The sequence below is a fragment of the Narcine bancroftii genome, chromosome 4, assembly GCF_036971445.1.
Source record: "Narcine bancroftii isolate sNarBan1 chromosome 4, sNarBan1.hap1, whole genome shotgun sequence".
NCBI classification, from domain to species: domain Eukaryota; kingdom Metazoa; phylum Chordata; class Chondrichthyes; order Torpediniformes; family Narcinidae; genus Narcine; species Narcine bancroftii.
The window spans coordinates 15,548,726-15,571,808 of NC_091472.1; the positions used below are offsets into that span (position 1 = coordinate 15,548,726).

General features: G+C 41.0%; 1 protein-coding gene across 12 annotated transcripts in view; it reads left to right on the top strand.

Annotated features, from left to right (window-relative positions):
• The window catches only part of fam120b (family with sequence similarity 120 member B), a 160,139-nt gene that overhangs the window by 83,790 nt on the left and 53,266 nt on the right, over positions 1-23,083 (top strand). For 6 of the 12 annotated variants that reach the window (XR_011355550.1, XM_069930808.1, XM_069930809.1 and 3 more), the window contains 2 exons: positions 1,291-1,412; positions 20,588-20,645. Coding sequence is in view for 8 of the 12 variants with exons in the window: in XM_069930808.1 (XP_069786909.1) it covers positions 1,291-1,412; positions 20,588-20,645 (180 nt within the window). In the remaining 4 variants the exon portion in view is untranslated. Of the gene's footprint in view, positions 1-1,286; positions 1,413-20,587; positions 20,646-23,083 lie in introns of those variants that run through there. The other 6 variants (XR_011355551.1, XM_069930812.1, XM_069930813.1 and 3 more) reach the window with 3 other exon arrangements.

Sequence of the window (23,083 nt, forward strand, 5' to 3'; positions counted from 1 at the left end):
TTATACAATGAAGCAATTAAACATACCTGAGTACTCACAAACACCCGTGAAGCCAAATGTCCCAAACATTATGGTGCCCTGAAAGAGTGGAACTGTGTTTAAAAACTGTTGTAATTTACATCCTTCCTGTAATGTGGTGACCAGAACAAAATTCAAAGGGTGGTCCAAGCAGAGATTTATAGAGCTGCAACCTTACCTCACTTCTCCTGTACTCAATCTCCCGAGTAATGAAGCCCATCTTAACTCTCCTTTCAACCAGCACAGTGTCCTTGAGAATTCTAAGGATTTGGACCACCAGGTCTCTCTGTTCTTTCACACAATTTAGTCATTCAATGAGTCTACTCAGTTTTGGGTGTTGATAGGAGTATCCTCCAAATACTTTGGGCAAAGAGTACATTCCCTGACATAGTGCCATTCACATCTCTAGGGCATCCTTTCATGCTTCATCCATTATAGTACAGGTACTTTATCGGGAACCCTTGTGTTCCAGATTTTGGATTTTTCTGGATTTCGGAAAGCCCAGCCGAATTGTGCTGCTGTATACACCCCCACCCCATTTCCGTCGTCCGGGCGCCTCCCCCAAGTGCCGGCCACCTGCCCCAAGTGCCGACCGCCCGGCTGCCTGCCCCAAGCGCCAACTGCCTAGCCGCCTCCCCCAAGCGCCGGTCCCTCAGCCATCTCCCCCAAGCACTGGCCGCCTCCCCCAAGTGCCGGTCCCTCGGCCGCCTCCCCCAGGCGCCAGCTACCTTTCTCCCCACTTACCGGATTTTGGAGCTTTCCGGATTTTAGATGTTCAGATAAAGGATCGTGTACCTGTACTTTTCAAATGGAGTTTCTTGTGCTGTGTTAGTAAATGCAACAGCTAATGTGCTAAAAGCACAATCCCACAACAGCCATTGAACACGAGTTTCACTGGTTAATTTTATTTTCAGTAGTGTTATTGTTATATGATACATTGGCTTGAGTGCTGAAAGTTGACTGCTGGAATCACACAATCTATTATGTTCTACCTGAATAGACAAACATGATTTAACATGTATAAGGGGCAACCCCCTTGCATTGATACTTTGCAGTTTGAGTAAACAGGAGGTGCTTGGCATCAGATATCCCAAATGATGTCAATGGCTTCAAGGGAGCAAAAGTAGTAGGAAGTGAGATGCCTTTTTTGGATATCCTCCATTGTTCTCATGTGAAAATATTGAGAGTGATCATTTGGTCAACTTCACTTATTGCATCATTATTGACCAATCTATATAAGTAAGATTGACCTTTTGTGTGTTCTGAAGCCAGAGAAAGGCCTGGATCGCTTAGTCGAGGTGCCCATCACATTTCCCAGCGTGGACACGCCACCCACCACCCAAGGCATCAAGTACGATATCCACAACCTGGCTGGACCAACTCAACTCAAACAGGTATGCTACAGGTGACTTCAAGATCTAATATATAACAAAAATGAACAAAAATATTCCCATTATCCCTGGATATTTCCATTCATTCCCTGAATCTGAGCATTGTTGGTGCTGCAACATTTATTGTGTAATTCCATTTGCTATGGGGGAAATAGTATGAGCCATGGTCTTTGACTGATGTAGTCTTAGCTCTCAAGGAGAGAAGGGATGGCTCTCTGTTCCAGCTCTCCACCCCCTTCCATCTCCATTCACAGAGCTATCCCTCCCCCCTCCCTTACTAATATGCCCTCCCTACCTTATTTATCCATCTATTACCTCCTGCCTTTGGGTCTGTGCTCCTCCCTCAACCCTCCCTCAACCGAACCATTTTGTTCGGGTGCCTGCCAACATTTTTCCAAGGCCCTGGAGCGTGTTGTGAACTGAACGCTCTAGGGGTAAGTACATAGATCTGAACATGGGCAACATGGGTACACAAGATGACGAGGAAGGCATATGGGACACTAGCCTTCTTCAGACTGGGCATTGAGGGCAAGATTTGAACCTCCTTCCCTCTGTTTGCTCATGTGCTCTCCCTTTCTAATCAACCTATTGCCTCCTCCTTGTGGGACTGTGCTTCTCCCCCTGCCTCAACCCCCCCCCCCTCCACCATTTTGTTAAGGCACCTGCCTATATTTTGCTCATACCTTGATGTAGGGCTCAAGCCTGAAATGTTGGTTATATATCTTTACCGTTGCTATATAGAGTTCACTGTTTGACCTGCTGAGTTTCTCCTTTGTGCTTTTACTTCAATCACGGTGTCTGCCAATTGTTACAAGTCCAGAGGACTCCAAAACCCAGCAGCAATAGAAATTCAACAAAACTATGGTTACTTAAACAAAAATTGCTTTTAATTTTCTTTAAACATAATAACAGGATCAATCTTAAATTTATTACTATTAACTTAACTTAACCCCCTTCTAACTGTAAGCGTACGTGTATGCAATGTGTATATGTTCAGGAAAGTTCTCTGTTTCACTGTCCAATCATTAATTTTTCACTTCTCCATGTTTACCGGTATCAGACAATTCTCATAATGTGCACAGAATTTAACATTTATGAATCTTCACCAGGCTCTGGTGCTTAAAGTTAAATGGTTACCGCTCAGGAAGGTTCTTGTTGGTTTCAGAGAGAGATATTTGTTGCTCGTTGGATACACACAAACTGATTTCTTCCAATCAGTCATTTCATTGTCTTGCCAAAGAAACTTGCCCCATTAAGGGGTTTTCCAAATTATAACCTCTTCTTCCAGGTCACCACAGAGTTCCTCTTATTTCAGGAGAAATACTCTAGCCAGCCATTTCCTCTTGTAAGGACTACAAGAGTTTTGAACAGGCTGAACTCAGAACTCACAACTTGTCTTCAAAAAGGGGTTTTTAAAACATCTCTCTCTCTCTCTCTCTGCAAAAGAAAAATCACCTGTTTGTTTTATTCCCTCTCTCTGCTTGTAAAAACCATATGACTTCTTCCAGGGCTTCAAACCCAGACTTTGAAAGATCTTATCAGTAAGTGTTACTCTGTGAAGTATAACCTAAACTAAACCCCCACAATTTATCTTTTTTAAAGACATATTTTACCCATAACTATTTTAACATGTCCTGTAACACAATCAAGTGCTTTACTCATCACAAGATTTGCATTGTCTTGTTACAGCTGTAGAAAATGTTGGTGACATTTCATGGAATACTGTGTTCAGTGTGATCACCATACTGTAGAAAGGATGTGAAGAAGCTAGAGAGGGTGAAGATAAGATTCATAGGGATATTGCTGTATAATGGGATTTCAGTTATGATATGTCTGGACAGGCTCTGGAGTGAAGAAGGTTGACGGGTGACTCCATAAAAGTTTATAAAATCACAAGGGACACAGATAACGTGAATGATCAGTCTTTTTTTCCCCAGGGGAAGGGAGTCTAAAATTAGAGGGCATATATTTAGATTTAATGAGACAATTACTGAATGTGGTAGGTGTGTGGAATGAGCTGCCAGAGGAAGTGGTAGAGGTGGGTACAATTACAGTGATATTTGGGCAGGTTCATAATTCTGATATGGGCAAAGGGATCTAGCTCAGGAAGGCACCCTGGACTATCTGAACAAGAAGGGCCCTTTTCTTCTACAACATTCCAGACCATCTTCGATATTTAATCCCTCCCATCACTGTTGTATTAATCATCTATCAGATGTGCTCAGTTACTGCAGGCAAATGGAATGTTGACCTTAAGCCCTTTCAGGTGGCCTGAGCATCCCAGTATAAAGCTGCATAACCTCCCCCCTTCTGGCTAAATACATACTCACCTGAATTCGGCAGAAATGCCTCAGAGGTGCTGATGCCAACCCTGCTCCAGGAGGGATTATTGGCGGAGCGCTGCGCTCCACCGACGCACCTGAAAGTGCAGCCGCTGTAAGTGGCTGCCTGGGGGCAGGCTGATGACTCCATCAGCTGGCATTCCAACTCCCCACTGCCTGATAGCACCCCCGACCTCGCTAACTGACAGCCGACCTCGCTAACTGACAGCCCCCCCCGCACCGCTACCTGACAGCCCCACCCGCTGTCTGACCAACCCCTGCCCTGCTACCAGATAGACCCCACCCCCACCCCACTACCTGACAGCACCTGCTCCACTGGGGAGGGGAGGTCAGCGGGGGTCATCAGGGCAGGGGGCGGCTGGTGGGGGACGTCGGGGCTGGGGCAGCCGGCGGGTAAATTATTGGGAGGTGTCCAAAGAGATCAGATATACAAGTATTTAGCTAGCCAGGGACTGATTGCAGATAGTCAACATGGGTTTGTGCATGATAGGTCGTGTTAAACCAATCTTATGGTTTTTCGACAGTTAGATGAAAGAAAGCTGTGGATGTTGTCTGCATGGTCTTTGGTAAGGCCTTTGATGAGGTTCCATATGGAAGGTTCATCAGGAAGGTTCAGATGCTCGATATTCATGGTGAAGTAGTAAACTGGATTCAACATTGGCCGTACGGGAGAAGCCACAAAGTGGAGGTAGATAATTATTCTCAAACTGGAAGCCTTTAACGAGTGATGTGCCTCAAGGATCAGTGCTGGGACCATTGTTGTTTGTTAACTATATCAATGATCTGTATGATAATGTGGTAATTACACCGGGATGGTGTAATACTGGATCTCCTGTTAGGGAATGAGATAGGTCAGGTGTCTGAGGTTAATGTTGGAGAACAAATTGGGTCCAGTGATCACATCTCTTATTAGTTTTAGGGAAGAGCAAAGAAGGGCCTAAAATTGAGGTTCTGGATTGGAGAAAAGCAAATTTCGAAGGAATAAGAATGGATTTGGGGAGTATTGAGTGGGACATGATTTTTTCAGGAAAGGATGTAAATGAAAAATGGAGAATATTCAAAGAAGAAATTTTGAGAGTACAGAGTAGATATGTCCCAGTGAGGATCAAAGGAAAGGCTGGAAGTCATAGGGAGCCTTGGTTTTCAAGGAATATTAGAAATTTGGTTAGGAGAAAGAGGGAGGTGTACAAGAGGTATAAACAGCAGGGTGCTGAGAAATTGAAAGAGGACTACAAGGAGTATAGAAAAAATCTTAAGAAAGAAATTAGAAAGGCCAAAAAGAGGCACGAAGAGGCTTTGGCAGGCAGAGTAAGAATAAATCCAAAGGGTTTCTATAAGTACATTAAAAGTAAAAGATTAGTGAGGGATAGAATTGGACCCCTTGTAGATAGGGAGGGTAGGCTAAGTGAGAAGTCAGAGGAGATGGGGGAAATTTTAAATGATTTATTTTCCTCGGTATTCACTAGGGAAAAAAAATATTGTACCAGTTGAAATAAAGAAAAATAGTGGGGAGGTCATGAATCATATAAGGATAACCGAGAAGGTAGTGATGGCAATGTTAAAAAAGATAAAGGTGGATAAATCTCCGGTTCTGGACAAAGTATTTCCAAGGACACTCAGGGAGACTAGTGTACAGATAGTGGGGCCATTAACAGAGATATTTAGGATGTCACTGGTCACGGGGGTAGTGCCAGAGGATTGGAGGGTGGCTCATGTTGTTCTGCTGTTTAAGAAAGGGTCCAAATGTAAGCCTGGAAATTATAGACCTGTGAGTCCGACGTCTGTGGTGGGTAAGTTGATGGAAAGTGTTCTGAGGGATGGCATTTACAAATATTTGGAAGAACAGGGATTGATAGGTAGTAGTCAGCATGGTTTTGTCAGGGGTAGATCATGCTTAACAACCTTATAGAGTTTTTTGAGGGGGTTACAAAAAAGATTGATGAAGGGAAGGCTGTGGATCTTGTCTATTTAGATTTTAGTAAAGCTTTTGACAAAGTTCCCCACAGGAGGTGAGGAAAAAAGGTGGAGACATTAGGTATAAATAAGGAGGAAGTGAAATGGATTCAGCAATGGTTGGATGGGAGGAGTCAGAGAGTAGTGGTAGAAAATTGTTTGTCAAATTGGAGGCCGGTGACTAGTGGAGTTCCTCAGGGATCGGTCCTGGGTCCACTATTGTTTGTTATATATATTTTAATGATGTGGAAGAAGGGGTGGTGAATTGGATAAGTAAGTTTGCAGATGATACAAAGATTGGTGGTATTGTGGACAGTGAGGAAGATTACCGTAGCTTAAAAAGAGATATAGGAAAGCTAGAGGAGCGGGCTGAGAAATGGCTGATGGAATTTAATACGGATAAGTGTGAAGTGTTGCATTTTGGAAAGGCAAATCTAAATAGGTCAAATACATTGAATGGTAGACAATTGAGGAGTGCAGAGCAACAAAGAGATTTAGGAGTTATGGTAAATAGTACCCTCAAAGTTGATACTCAGGTAGATAGAGTGGTGAAGAAGGCATTTGGAATGTTGGCCTTCATAAACTGGAGTATTGAATTCAAGAGTTGGGATGTTATGATGAAATTATACAAAGCATTGGTGAGGCCAAATTTGGAATACTGTGTACAGTTTTGGTCACCAAATTATAGGAAGGATATAAACAAAATAGAGAGAGTGCAGAGAAGGTTCACGAGAATGCTGACAGGACGTCACGGTTTGAGTTACAAAGGTTGAGCAGCCTGGGGCTTTTTTCTCTGGACCGTAGAAGATTGAGGGGGGACTTGATGGAGGTGTTCAAGATTTTAAAAGGGACAGAGAGAGTCAACGTCGATAGGCTTTTTCAATTAAGAGTGGGGGATATTCAAACCAGAGGCCATGGTTTGAGATTGCAGGTGGAAAATTGTAAGGGGAACATGAGGGGAAATTTCTTCATGCAAAGGGTGGTTGGGTTGTGGAATAACTTCCGGCGGAGGTGGTTGAAGCAGGGACGTTATTTACATTTAAGGAAAGACTGAATAATTACATGGAGGGGAGAGGATTGGAGGGGTATGGACCAGGTGCTGGTCAGTGGGGCTAGGAGGCATGGTCTAGTAGTACCAAAATGGCCTGTCCTGTACTGTATATGGTTATGGTTAAATTAGATCAGCAAGTTTGCAGATGACACTAAGATTGGAGATGATGTAGACAAGAAGGAAAGCTTTCAAAGGGATCTGGACCAGATGAAAAAATGGACTGAAAAATTGCAGATGAAATTTAATGCAGACAATTTATATCTAAATTTGCTGATGACTCTAAAGTGAGTGGAAAATCAAATTGTGCAGAGAAGACGGAGAGTCTGAAGAGAGATATAGATAGGTTAAATGAGTGGGAAGGGTCTGGCAGATTAATACAATGTTGTCAAGTATGAAGCTATCCAATTTGGATGGAAGAATGGAAAATCAGATTATTATTTAAATGGCAAGCGATTGCAGCATGGTGACATGCAAAAGGACTTGGGAGTGCTTGTGCATAAATCACAAAAGGTTGGTTTGGGGGGGCGTGGCATGATGGTGTAGCCAGAAGACATGGAAAAATCACCTCCCCCAGCAGAACTATTAAAAACCCGATTTTAAAGTTTTTACATTTTTTCAGAAAATATTGAATATATTGCTGATATATCCTCAAAGCAATTATGATGAAAATAAAAGCTCAAGTGGTTTTAAAAATAACTTCTAAACAGCTATCAATTACAGAATAACTTGGGTCTACCTTCGAAGTGGAGCCTTCGGAGTTGATTCCTCCTCATCCAAGACCACAGCGTCAGTCCCTGGGTCAGATCCATTCGACTCCGGCGCCGACTTCACGCAGCATCGCGGAAGATGGAGCCAGTGCCCGACGACGCCCTCCTCTGGATCACGAGGAGCAACCGCGCATGTGCGAAACTTCATGCATGTGCGTTATATCAACTGTGGCCCGGGCTGCAGGGCGACCTGACTTTCTCTCAGCCCAGCGATGCTGGGCTGACAGGAGGGGGGAATCCGAACCTGCAGTCAGGCTGAAATGCCATCTGCATTGACGGAGGAGGAAGAAGGTGACATTGGAGGGGGACTGGAAGAATAAGAAATTTACCCAGGTACGGAGGAGGAAGAGACTGTTTTATGTATAAGGGCAGGCCCATATCTAAACAGGTTTTAACAAAGTTTAAATCTGACCTTCATTCTTTAGACCCACCATCACAAGTTGATATATCTTAACAGATAGAAAACTTGGCAACTCAGATGGGTCAAAGATTTTCATCTATGAAGGAACAACTTGCTCATATGAAGGGGGAGATATCATCTATTAAGTTGGATGTGGCGAAGTGTGTGAAAATGGTGGACAAGGTGCAAGATAAATTTAAGAAGATTGAAGAGGATTTTCATGATGTGGAACAATGTAAAGAAAAGATGGGTCAGTTGGAGGATTCATTCACTGGTTGGGAAATTCAGAGGAATGATTTATTGAAGAAAATTGATGCGTTGGAAAATCAAAGTTGAAGGAATAATGTTAAAATTGTTGGTCTTCCGGAAGATTTTGAATGACCGGCTCAGGTTCAATTTTTTCAGAAGTGGATTCCTGAAGTTTTGGGGAAAGAATATTTTCCGAATGGCTTGGAATTGGATAGAGCTCATAGAGCGATAAGAAGGAAACCTCTTCCAGGTCAAGATCCATGTTCTATCCTGATTAGATGTCTACACTATCAAGATAGAGAACTGATCTTAAAAGTTGCAGTTCAAAATGCAAGAAGTAATCAAGGCCCCTTGGTGGTTAAGAATAATAGTTTTCTTTTATGCTGACTTGAGACAACTGTTATGAAACATCGTAAAGAATTTAATTCTTCTAAAGCTGTTTCATGGAAAAAGGATACAAATTTGCTTTTCGATATCCTGCTGTACTTAAAGATTTTTATGGAAACTATCTCAGATAGTGATCTCAGTTCTTTAACAGATAAAAAGTCCAGAAAGTTTTTTCCAACAGTCTGTTCCAGATCAGAAGGGGAAGAATGGAAAAATTGATTGATACTGACATCAAAGATGATCAAGTTAATGGAGATCTGGAGGAAGCATATCATACCTGAAATATTTGTTGAATTTTTTGCTGCTTTTAATGTTAACAGGCTTAACAATCTGATTAAGAGAAAAAGAGTATTGGTGTATATTAAAAAATTGAAGGTCGATGTTGCTTTTTTGCAAGAGACACATTTGACTGAGAAAGAACATCAGAAATTGAAAAGAGACTGGGTTGAACAAGTATAGCATCTTTGTTTAATTCAAAAGCAAGAGGAGTAGCTATTTTGATTAATAAAAAGTTATCTTTTAAATTGGAATCAGTTATTGAGTCATTTGGTAGACTTCTTATTGTTAATTGTAACATTTTTTCTGAGTCTTGGACTTTACTGATTTAGGCTGCTAATATAGATAATGAGAAATTTATGTTGGATTCTTTTCTTAATTTAAATCAAGCATTCAAAAAAATTATGGTAGGAGGTGATTTTAATTGTTGTTTGGATCCATTATTAGATAAATCTCCAAAAACAGTAGTTAGGACTAGAATGGCTAAACAATTAATGGTGTAAATAAAAGATATGAATTTAGTAGATATATGGAGAAGGTTAAATCCTAAAGAGAAAGATTTTTAATTTTATTCTTTTTGACAAGATTGTTATTCAAGAATAGATTTATTTTTGGCATCAGCACAATTGCAAGGTCGGGTATTGTAGGTTGAATATGAGAGTAGGATTTTGTCTAATCATTCTTTGTTATTAATAACATGTACTGGTTCAGAGAGAATTGACAATATATATCGATGGAGATTGAATTCTTTGTTGTTGAAAAATGTTGAATTTCATAATTTTATAAGAGATCAAATACAGCTTTTTTTGAAAATAAATATGGATTCAATTAATAGCGTATTTGTTTTATGGGATGCTTTAAAAGCATATTTGAGGGGACAAATTATTAGTTTTACTGCTAAAATTAAGAAACAACATGTAGCTGATGTAATTAAATTGGAGAAGGAGAAAGAGATTTTAGAAAAGGATTTACAACGGAAATTAAGAAATTACATTTAACTAATATGAAGTTATGTTATAATTGGTTACAAACTTATAAATTTGAGAAGTTACTACAGAGAACTAGACAGAGGTATTATGAATTAGGGGTAAAGCTCATAAAGGATTAGCTTGGCAGTTAAAAACGGAACAAGCTTCTAGAACAATAAATGCTATTAGACATGAATCAATGATTACATATAAACCTCAGGAAATTAATGATGTGTTTCAAAACTTTTATGAACAATTGTATTCTTCTGAAGTAGTGGGGGATGAGGTTAAAATTGATAATTTTTTATCTGATTTGGATTTACCCTTTTTGAGTGGTAAGGATATTAAAGATCTGAATGCTTCTTTTACTGCTAAAGAAGTAATAGATGCACTTTGATCTATGCCAAATGGGAACTCTCCATGGGATGATGGTTTTACTTCTGAATTTTATAAAGAATTTCAGGATTTATTAATTCCTTTATTGATGGAAGTATTAAAGCAGGTGACAGAGGTTCATTCTTTTCTGGATTCTTTTTCTCAAGCAATTATTAGTTTGTGGCAGCCCGCAATTACAGAGCACATCGCGCGGCAGCAGACGCGAACAAATTTTGTTGTTAAATGTTGATTATAAAATTGTGATGAATGTTCTGGCTAATAAGTTGGCTAAATATGTACCAGATTTAATTCATTTAGATCAGGCAAGTTTTATTAAAAATCATTATTCAGCAGATAATACTGTGGAGTTGATTTCTTTAATTAATGTTTCTTGGGAGGGATCAACCTACCAATGGTTATTTTGTTGGATGCAGTAAAGGCTTTTGATAGAGTAGAGTAGACGTTTTTGTTTAAATTTTTGGAGAAATTTAAATTTGGCCCCTTTTATATAGGTTGGATTAATGCTTTATATAAGTATCCTACTGCTAGAGATGTAACAAATGTACAGTTATCTGTACCTCATATAATGTTGACTAGATCGACTAGACAAGGCTGCCCTTTGTCACCAGCTCTATCTGCATTAGTTATTGAACTTTTGATTCAGGGGATTAGAGAAGATAGTAATATTAGAGGTATTAAGGTGAAATCTGAAGAATTTAAAATTAATTTGTTTGCAGATGATGTTTAGATATATTTAACAGAACCTCAGAATTCTTTGAGGAGTTTACATGATAGTCTGGAGCAGTCTGGTGAGATATCAGGTTATAAAATTAATTGGGAAAAGAGTGAGATTATGCCTTTAGCTGAAATGAATTATTCTCCATTTAGGCATATTGTGAAATTTAAATGGTCAGATCAGATTAAGTATTTAGGTGTTAAGGTAGATTGTAATTATAGTCATTTATATGAATTAAATTATTTTCCCTTATTGTCTAAAATTAAATATGATTTGAATCAATGGAAAGATTTACCAATTACATTAATAGGATGAGTTAATTGTAACAAAATTAATATTTTTCCTTGAATTCAGTATTTTCTTCAGTCTATTTCTTCTAAGGTTCCTAAAAAATAAAATTTAAGGATTTAAATGCCTTGATGAGGAAATTTTTATGAAGTATAAAATGGTAAGGGTGTTATTACAGAAATTAACTTGGAAATATGAATTAGGAGGTTTGCAACTTCCTAATGTTCATAATTATTATGATGCAGCTCAATTGAAATTTATTAATCGGATGTTTGAAATAGATATTATATGAGCCTGGTGCGGCAGACTCAATGGGCCAGATAGCCTACTCCTGCTCCTATTTCTTTTGGGGAAGGCATGATCTTTACAAGAGGGACGGGTTCCACCTAAATCCAAAAGGTGTCAACATTTTGGCAAGTATGTTTGGTACAGCAGTGCGGCAAGGTTTAAACTAATTTGGAACCAGAGTGATAGGGAAAAGGGTAGGGAAGATAAAGTAATGGCCAGGAAAAGTAAAATAGGAAAAGTAATGTTGGGAGGAGAAAGTAAAAAAATCAGATAGTGCAGTGAGATTTTGGGTCAATGATAGTGTTAAGAAAATTACAAAGAAAAATAGTGGGCAGAAAAATCAAAAGAAAAGGTTACAGAAGTCACTAGATATTAAGGACAAAGAGCATAAGAGCACTTTATCTGAATGCCCACAGTATAAGAAATAAGGTTAGTGAACTTGAGGCGCAAATCGGTACCCATGCCTATGATTTGGTAGCCATCATGGAAACATGGCTACAAGGTGACCCTAAATGGGAATTAAACTTTCAAGGGTATCAGTGGTAGAAAGAGATAGACAGGTTGGTAAGGGAGGTAGAGTTGCACTCTTAATCAAAGATGAGCTCCAGGCAGTAGTGAGGGATGATATAAGATCTAAAGAGCATAATGTTGAGTCCATTTGGGTAGAGATAAAGAATAACAAAGGGAAAAAATTATTGGTGGGTGTTATCTATCGCCCACCAAATAACAATAGTTTAGTGGCACAGGAAATAAATAGAGAAATAAGTGAGGCATGTGATAATGATACGGCAGTAGTCATGGGGGACTTTAACTTCCACATAGATTGGGAAAATCAAGTTGGCCGTGGGAGTCTGGAAGAGAACTTCATAGAATGCATCCGCGATAGCTTTCTTGAGCAGCATGTTAAGGAACCAACAAGAGAAAATGCTCTCCTGGATCTAGTGTTGTGCAATGAGATAAGTCGAGTAAATGATGTAATATTCAGAGACCATCTAGGAAATAGCGATCATAGTATGATTGAATTTCTCATTCAGATGGAAGGGGAAATAGTTAGATCTAAAACTAATATATTATGCTTAAACAGGGGTGACTATCATAAGATGAGGGAGGAATTGGGCAGAGTGGACTGGGAGCACAGGCTAATTGATGAAACAGTTGAGCATTTTGTAATGCTCAACAAAAATATATTCCGGTCAGGAAAAAGGGCAGCAAGGGAGGGAAAAATCAATGGTGGTTAACAAAGGAAATAAAGGAGAGTCTAAAATTGAAGGCGCAGGTGTACAAAGCTGCAAAGAGCAGTGGGAAACTGGAAGATTGGGAAAACTTTAAGAGACAACAAGGGGTTACAAATGGGTAATAAGAAATGGGAAAAAGGATTATGAAAGTAAATTGGCACAAAATATAAAAACAGAAAGCAAAAAATTTTATAAATATATAAAACGGAAGAGGGTGGCCAGAGTTAACATAGGACCCTTGGAGGATGAGAAAGGAAAATTGGTAGCAAAAAATGAGGAAATGGCCGAGGCATTAAACAAATATTTTGTGTCAGTCTTCATGGTGGAAGACACGTCCAGCATGCCCAAGTGCGGAGTTAAGGATGCGAATGTTGGGGAGGACCTTGATAAAATAGTTGTTACAAAGGAAGTAGTGATGGAGAAACTAATGGGACTAAAGCCAGACAAATCACCTGGTCCTGATGATATGCATCCAAGGGTTATGAAGGAAATGGCAGAAGTTATAGTTGATGCATTGGTGGTCATATACCAAAATTCCTTGGATTCTGGGCAGGTCCCGGCAGACTGGAAGACAGCAAATGTCACGCCACTTTTTAAGAAGGGATGTAGGCAGAAGACTAGAAATTATTAGCCAATTAGCTTGACGTCTGTAGTTGGAAAAATGTTTGAAGCTGTCATTAAAGATGAAATAGTGAAACTTTTGGAACGTAAGGGTTCAATCAGGCAGACACAGCATGGTTTTAGAAAGGGAAAATCTTGTTTGACAAACTTGTTAGGATTCTTTGAGGATAGAAGGGAACAGGTTGATGTTGTATATTTGGATTTCCAGAAAGCGTTTGATAAGGTGCCACACAAGAGACTTCTCAGTAAGTTACAGGAGAGTGGAGTCCGGTGAAGTCTATTGGCCTGGATTGAAAATTGGTTGTCTGACAGGAGACAGAGAGTCGGAATAAATGGGAGTTTTTCAGGTTGGCAGAGAGTGGTAAGTGGGGTGCCGCAGGGGTCGGTGTTAGGCCCACAACTATTCATCATTTACATTGATGACTTGGAGGAGGGGACAAAATGTGGTGGAGCCAAGTTTGCGGATGACACCAAATTGAGTGGAAGAGCAAATTGTAATGAGGATGTGGAGAGTCTGCAGAGGGATATAGTTAAGCTGGATGAGTGGGCAAAGGTCTGGCAGATAGAGTACAATGTTAGTAAGTGTGAGGTTATCCACTTTGGCAAGAAAAATAAAAGAGCTGAATATTATTTAAAGGGTGAAAAACTACAACATGCTGTTGTGCAGAGGGACTTGGGAGGGCTTGTGCATGAATCGCAAAAAGTTAGGTTGCAGGTGCAGCAGGTTATTAAGAAGGCAAATGGAATGTTGGCCTTCATCGCTAGAGGAATTGAATTCAGGAGTAGGGAGGTCATGTTGCAACTGTATAAGGTACTGGTGAGACCGTACCTGGAGTACTGTGTCCAGTTCTGCTCTACATATTTCAGGAAGGATATACTGGCTTTGGAGACGGTCCAGAGGAGGTTTACTAGGTTGATCCCTGGGATGAAGGGGTTGACTTATGATGAAAGATTAAATCGTCTAGGATTGTATTCACTTGAGTTCAGAAGAATGAGAGGAGATCTTATAGAAACATATAGGATTATGAAGGGTATGAATAGGATAGATGTAGGAAGGTTTTTTTGAGCTGGCCGGGGAAACTAAAACGAGAGGACACAGTCTCAAGATTCGGGGGAGTAGATTTAGGACAGAGATGAGGAAAAATAGTTTTTCCCAGAGAGTAGTGAATGTTTGAAATTCTCTAACCAGGGAAGTGGTTGAGGCTGCCTCATTAAACATATTTAAAATTCGGTTAGATAAATTTTTACATGATAGAGGAATTAGGGGATATGGGGAGAAGGCAGGTAGGTGGAGTTAGGTCATAAATTAGATTAGCCATGATTGTATTGAATGGCGGAGCAGGCTCGATGGGCCATTTTTGGCCTACTCCTGTTCCTACTTCCTATGTTCCTATGAGCTAATATTCAACTATGTCTAATTGGTGAGAAGAAGATGGATCAGTTTATTTATAGATGGAATCCTAAGTTATTGAGTAATTTTAATTTACCTGTTTCGAAACACTTAATGGATTTATGGTATATAAAAAAATGAAGCCATAGGTACTCAAGGCAAGATTTCAGGTAAAATTCCTTTGTATCAAAATAAGCAAATCCCCTTTACACTTAATAATCAATTTTTGAAGTTATGGGATCAACGGGGTATTAAATTGGTGCAAGATTGTTATGAAGCAGGATATTTTATTTATTTTCAAAGAATGAAAGAAATATATCTTCAAATACTCTTTTTTTTCTTATTATCAAATTAAATCTTTATTGTTGGATAATTCTGGGTATACTTTAGAGTTACCTAGATAGTCTAAGTTTGAAATTTTACTTACTGAGGGTGGTAAGAAGGGATTTGTATCTGTATGCTTTATTACAGAATAAAATGCTTAAGTCAGATATACATAAATCTAGATTCATATGGGAGAAAAATTTAGGTATACTTATTTCTCAGGATGATAGGATGAATTTATTGAGGGATAGTATGACTAAAATTGTAAATGTAAGGTATCGAGAAGTTCATTATAATTTTATTCATCAATTGTATTTAACTCCTGAAAAATTAAGAAAATATAATTTTATTTCTTCGGATTTATGTTTTAGGTGCCATAAGGATGCAAGTTCTTTTTTACATTCAACTTGGTCATGTGAAACAGTGAAACCTTTTTGGAATAAATTTAAAGAATTTTTAGAAGTTATTTTGAAAGTGAAAATTTCATTAGAACCTGTAGTATTTTTGTTGGGCAATATTAAGAGGATTAGTCAAGAATTAAAATTAAATAGATTTCAAATTGCTTTTTTGAGATGGGCATGAGCTGTGGCTAGAAAATGTTTGGCAATTACTTGTAAAATGAGACTGATTTGAGTATTCAGAGATAGCATATGGAGTTGAGGTCTTGTATTCCATTGGAAAAGATAACAATTTACGTGATAATTATTTTTTTATCGTAAAGCTTGCAGCACGATTTTGGATTATATGGGGTTGAATTATTAAATCTCTTTGCCACACAGTAGTGGTGTTACTCCAAACCATGGTAATTAACTGATGAATTTTGATGTTATGTGATCCTTTCCTTTTCCTTCTTTTGGGATAGGTTGGGGGGGGGTAGGTGGGTAGGTTAGGGGATGGGGGGGTTGTAGGGCATTAGTTTTAAAATATCACGTATATTTTGAGTATTCTTTAAGTTTTATTCATTAATTGTATGTTTCAACATATTCATCATGATACAATAAATAAAACTTTCAAAAGCAAAAGGTTGGTTTGTAGGTGCAGCAGACAATCATGAGGCAAATGGAATGTTGGCCTTCATTACTCGAGGAATTGAATTTAAGAGAAGGAAGGTTATGCTGCAACTGTGCAAGGTACTGGTGAGACCTCTCTGCATTGCTGCAATTGCTGCAGGCAGTTCCAGCTTTCTTACTAGAGGAAAGATGTACTGGCTTTGGAGGCATTTAACCAGGTTGATTCCAGGGATGAAGGGGTTAGCCTATGAGGAGAATGTAATCTCTAGAATTTAGAAGAATGAGAGGGGAAACATAAAATTATGAAAGATGTGGTAAACTATTGTTATGTATTATTGTCTGGTCAGGCACACCTATCAGCTGGTTGTACCTGTGACCCCTCCCAACAGGCTCCTGTAAAAACTGTTCCACAGCTCAGTGCAGGACAACCAAATAGTATGGATGTGCTTGTGTTTTTAAGTGAATAAAAACCATCAACAGATACACACAATTGGATGCATACCCCCTTCCACGCATCGCTGACATGGTTAACCAAGTTGCCAAATATCGGGTCTTTTCGACCATTAACCTGAAATTAGCATTAAATTCCTATCCGCCCAGAGGGCCTCCAGTATACAGTTCTTGAGGCAGATGGCTTTCTCTGCCACTTCCCGTGGGTCCCCCTTGGTGTCACAATCAGCATAGATCTGTACATGTTGGGAGCTGCCTTCCCGTACCTCAATAATGTCACCATCTGCGGCCACAACCGGGAGGACCATAATACTAACCTCCAGAAATTTCTCGAATACTCAAGCTCGTTAACCTTACATATAAAATGGCCAAGTGCAAGTTTCGCACAACCTGTCTAGCCATTGTTGGCTGCGTCATGGAGAATGGAGTCAACAGCCCAGACCCTGTCTACATGCGGCTGCTCCTACAGCCTCAAGGCCCTGAAGAGATGCCTTGGGATTTTATTATGCCCAGTGGGTCCCCAGTTATGCAGACAAGGCCCGCCTCCTCATCAAATCCACATCCTTCCCTCGGCAGTGGAGGCTTATGCTGATTTATTCGCATTATGGCAGATATCGCTGAGGCCACAATGCACCCCATTTCAGGTGGAAAGTGATGCCCTTGCAGCAACCCTTAATTAGACAGGCCAGTAGCCCTCTTTTCACATACCCTATAGGGTCACGACAGTTGGCACTCCTCAGTCGAGAAAGAGGCCTAGGACATTGTCGAGGCACTGCAGCACTGGCGCCATTGCCTGGCCGGTAAGAGATTCTCCCTGCTGACTGATCAGTGTAGTTTCATCCATGTTTAACAATCAAAAATGACAAAATAATGAGGTGGAGGATTGAATTGTCCACCTACAATTACGATATTCTGTACCGACCAGGGAAACAATGAGCCGGCAGAAGCCCAGTCCCGCAAGACCTGTGCCAGCACACAGATCGACCGACTGCAAAACCTCCACAATGATCTCTGCCATCCTAGAGTTTCCACTTTGTCAAAGCACACAACCTGCTGTACTCCACTGACAAAATCAGAACCATGACAAAGAACTGTTGGGTCTGCGCTGAGAACAAACTGCACTTCTACCAGCCAGACAGGGCACAACTAATTAAAGCCACCAACCCCCTTGAGCGATTCAATGTCTATTTTAAAGGACCCCTGTATTCCACTGACCACAATGTGTATTTTCTGAACATCATCAATTAATACTCCTGTTTTCCATTTGCCACTCTCTGCTCTGACATGACGGCTGCCACAGTCATAAGGACCCTGCGCAGCCTCTTCACTCTGTTTGTCTTCCCCAGTTATAGCTACAGTGATCAGGGGCCATCTTTTGTGGGTGATGAGCTGCATCAGTACTTGTTGGCCAGAGGCATTGCCATGAGTTACAACCCCCAGGTAATGAGCAAGTGGAGAGGGAAATGCTACGGTTTGGAAGGCAGTCCTTCTAGCATTGTGGTCTAAGGACCTCAGTTTCTTGCTGGCAAGAGTTCCTCCCAGAGGCACTCCACTCCATCAGGTACCTGCTATGTATAGCCCCAAATGCCACACTGCATGAACTTTCTTTTTCCTTTCCCATGAAATCCGCGAAGGGGACCACACTACCAACTTGGCTGAAGTCCCCAGGGCCCGTCTTACTCCAGGAGCATGTGAGGAGCCATGTCTGACACCCTGGTCAAAAGAGTCCACTTCCTCCATGCCAACCCCCAATATGCCTATGTGGCATACCCGGATAGACACAAAGACACCATCTCTGTCCTTGCCTCCCTCAGGGGCCACAGCTGTTTTTCCCCTCCCCCCACACTCCCTCACCATGGAACACACACACAATGCTCCTGACCCCTGGTACCCTGCCTCTGTCCTGAAGGAGGTTACACTGGACTCATTTGCACTTACCCACCAGCAGAACACTGATGAGTATTAACAGGTGCCAGAGACAAACCAAGACCCCGCTGCAGCACCACAGCTACCACAACCCATTGAACAACCAAATCACCTGAAAGACTGAACTTGTGAGTTTGAATTGAAACCTTGTAAGTTCCACTTCACCCCACTGGATTCCATTTTAAAAAGGGGGTGAATATGGTAAACCATTAGTATACATAATTGTCTGGTCAGGCACACTCATTGGCCAGTTGTACCTGTGTCCCCTCCCCACAGGCTCCTGTATAAAGGTGACCATTCCACAGCCCCCTGCATCTCAGTGTAGGACAATTGAGCAGAATAGATATGCTTGTGTTCTTAAGTGAATAAAAACCTATTGATTTCTCAACAACAGTCTTTTGAGTAATTGATGGTGCATCAGTAGGCATAGCTAAGATTGAGTTAGGTAAATTGTTTCCATTGGTAGGGGAGACAGGATCAAGATTCATGGTTGTAGATTTAGGACAGAGATGAGGAGGAACTGCTTTTCCCATAGGGTGGAATTTGTTGCCCATTGATGCAGTGGAGGCAACCTCAGTAAATATATTTAAGACAAGGTTGAATAGATTTCTACATTGTCAGCAAATAATTAAGGGACATGGGGAAAAGTTAGGTTGGTGGAGATGAGCCTATCATCAGATCAGCCATGATCTCATTGAATGGTGGAGCAGGCTCAATGGGCCAGAGAGCCTACTCCTGCTCGGATTTCTTATGGTTTTATGTGTCACATTTTCGAAGGACAAACCAAGGTTGGTCATACACAGTAAATGAGTGCAGTAGAACAGAGGGATCTGAGAATAAAGATACACAATTCCCTGAAGGTGGTGTCACAGATAGACAGGGTTGTAAAGAGTTTTTGGCATATTGGCCTTCATAAATCAAAGTATTGAGTCTAGGATTTGGGATGTTATGGTAAAGTTACACAAGACATTGCTGAGGCCAAATTTGGAGTATTGTGTTCAGGTTTGGTCACCTGACTACAGGAAACTATCAATAGGATAGAAAGAGTGCAGAGGAGATTTACTAGGATGTTATCAGGACTTCAGGAACGGAGTTACAGGGAAAGGTTAATAGGTTAGGACTTTATTTCCTGGAGCGTAGAAGAATGAGGTAGACAAAATTATGAGAGGTATAGAGTAAATGCAACTCTGCTTTTTCCATTGTGGTTGGGTGAGATACAAACCAGAGAACATGGGTTAAGAGTGAAAAGGAACTTAATACAGTAGTGGGAGTGTGAAATGAGTTGCCAACTGAAGTGGTTAATGCAGGCTCAATTTTCATATTTAAGAAAAATTTGGACAGGTACATTGATGGGAGAGGTATGGAGGGCTATGGACTGGGCACATGTCAGTGGGACGAGGCAGAATAATAGTTTATCAGAGATTAGAATGGCTGAAGGGCTTATTTTCTGTGCTGTATTGTTCACTCCCTTCTTGGAATTTACCATTTTCCAGTCCTCTGTAACTGTGACAGAATCTGTTGATTCCTGAAAGATCATCACCGATGCCTCCACAATTTCTTCCACTATATCTTTCAGAACCCAAGGGTGCAATCCATCTAGTCCAGGAAACCTATCCACCCTTAGACCATTCAGCTTTGAGCACCTTCTTTTCCTTTCCCCGGTTCCCTTCCCTGGTACCCTTCGACATCTGCCACACTGATGTCTTCCACAATGAAGACCAATGAAGTATTTTTCAACTGCAAGATGTCTTTTTTTCCCTTCTCCATTTCCAACTAAAAATTTACTCCAAATTTTAAAAAGTTAAAATAAAATGTATATATTTTTGTAATTCCCAGGGAAAGACTTGCAGTTGACCAGTAACACTGTGGGTGCAGGATTTAAGTGAGAAGAAACTCAGTATAATTTTCTGAGGTCATGAAAGTTGCTGCAAAGGCTTTCTTTGCCTTTGTACTGATAGTGTAAAATGATTTAAGCAGTAAGTAGCACAAAGGAGAATCAAACTTTATTTTAAAAGTAGACTTTATTAATAATATACGATAGAAATACCGTTGGTAGATGCCTAACTCAACATTCACTGTACCATCAAATCAGTACATAATTTTAAAATGCATCAAAACACAATTATTGTGTATTTATTTCAGGTAGAAGTCACCGACCAAATCCAGGATCTTTCCCCAGGAGACCACAGCGTACACCCTGGTAGGAGGAGTCTTTGTATCTCATCTTTGTGTGTCCACTTACAAATACAGAAACTACATTATTTCCTGTGTAATTACACTGTGTTACTGATACTCTATCAATAATACCAAAAGACTGGGGTTGCAGGATGACAGGCTTTTAATACCATAAGACTTAGACCATGCTCCTGTTCCAGCCCAATCCCAGGACTTGTATTGAGGGAAGGACTTGGCTTAACTTCGTTTTTTAGGAGATTCCAGGGAGTGGAGCACCAAGGAAAGGCAAACTAGCCATACATATGATTGAGACATATTCACAGTGCCAGTAACCAAGAACAGTATACAGTGGTGGGTCACCAGTTACATCATCTGTCCTCCTCCATCCCGTTGTCTGTAGGCCAGAATACTCATTCCTCAGGAAGCACCAAACCCAACTTCATTTAATCTGGTGTACTGCATTCACTGCTGAATTTGTCATCTCCTTTAGTTTAGAGCATTGGTTCCCAACCTTTTACTTTCCACTTACATACCACTTTAAGTAATCCTTATGCCATAAGTGTTCTGTGATTAGTAAGTGATTGCTTAAGGTGGGATGTGAGTAGGAAGGGAAGGATGAGAATCACTGCTCTAGACCCAATTATTAGTGAAAAATTTTGCTTGAGAAAAATTGTCATTGGCCCATTTCCTTTGGAGTTCTGAAACCGTACACATAACGAGTCAATTAGGGATGATTAAAACAGCGGTTTTCAATCTTTTTCTTTCCACCCACTTACCAACTTAAGCAATCCCTTATTAATCACAGAACACTTATGGCATTTTCTTTGGCTTGGCTTCGCAGACGAAGATTTATCGAGGGGTAAATGTCCACGTCAGCTGCAGGCTCATTTGTGGCTGACAAGTCCGATGCGGGACAGGTAGACACGGTTGCAGCAGTTGCAGGGGAAAATTGGTTGGTTGGGGTTGGGTGTTGGGTTTTTCCTCCTTTGTCTTTTGTCAGTGAGGTGGGCTCTGTGGTCTTCTTCAAAGGAGGTTGCTGCCCGCCGAACTGTGAGGCACCAAGATGCACGGTTTGAGGCGATATCAGCCCACTGGCGGTGGTCAAAGTGGCAGGCACCAAGAGATTTCTTTAGGCAGTCCTTGTACCTCTTCTTTGGTGCACCTCTGTCACGGTGGCCAGTGGAGAGCTCGCCATATAACACGATCTTGGGAAGGCGATGGTCCTCCATTTTGGAGACGTGACCTACCCAGCACAATTGGATCTTCAGCAGCGTGGATTCGATGCTGTCGGCCTCTGCCATCTTGAGTACTTCGATGTTAGGGATGAAGTCACTCCAATGAATGTTGAGGATGGAGCGGAGAAAACGCTGGTGGGAGCGTTCTAGGAGCCGTAGGTGATGCCAGTAGAGGACCCGTGATTCTGAGCAGAACAGGAGTGTGGGTATGACAATGGCTCTGTATACGCTAATCTTTGTGAGGTTTTTCAGTTGGTTGTTTTTCCAAAATCTTTTGTGTAGTCTTCCAAAGGCACTATTTGCCTTGGCGAGTCTGTTGTCTATCTCGTTGTCGATCCTTGCATCTGATGAAATGGTGCAGCCGAGATAGGTAAACTGGTTGACCGTTTTTAGTTTTGTGTGCCCGATGGAGATGTGGGGGGGCTGGTAGTCATGGTGGGGAGCTGGCTGATGGAGGACCTCAGTTTTCTTCAGGCTGACTTCCAGGCCAAAAATTTTGGCAGTTTCCGCAAAACAGGACATCAAACGCTGAAGAGCTGGCTCTGAATGGGCAACTAAAGTGGCATCGTCTGCAAAGAGTAGTTCACGGACAAGTTGCTCTTGTGTCTTGGTGTGAGCTTGCAGGCGCCTCAGATTAAAGAGACTGCTATCCGTGCGGTGCCGGATGTAAACAGCGTCTTCATTGTTGAGGTCTTTCATGGCTTGGTTCAGCATCATGCTGAAGAAGATTGAAAAAAGGGTTGGTGCGAGAACGCAGCCTTGCTTCACGCCATTGTTAATGGAGAAGGGTTCAGAGAGCTCATTGCTGTATCTGACCTGACCTTGTTGGTTTTCGTGCAGTTGGATAACCATGTTGAGGAACTTTGGGGGGCATCCGAGGCGCTCTAGTATTTGCCAAAGCCCTTTCCTGCTCGCGGTGTCGAAGGCTTTGGTGAGGTCATCAAAGGTGATGTAGAGTCCTTTGTTTTGTTCTCTGCACTTTTCTTGGAGCTGTCTGAGGGCAAAGACCATGTCAGTAGTTCCTCTGTTTGCACGAAAGCTGCACTGTGATTCTGGGAGAACATTCTCGGCAACACCAGGTATTATTCTATTTAGGAGAATCCTAGCGAAGATTTTGCCTGTAATGGAGAGCAGCGTGATTCCCCTGTAGTTTGAGCAGTCTGATTTCTCACCTTTGTTTTTGTACAGGGTGATGATGATGGCATCACGAAGGTCCTAAGGCAGCTTT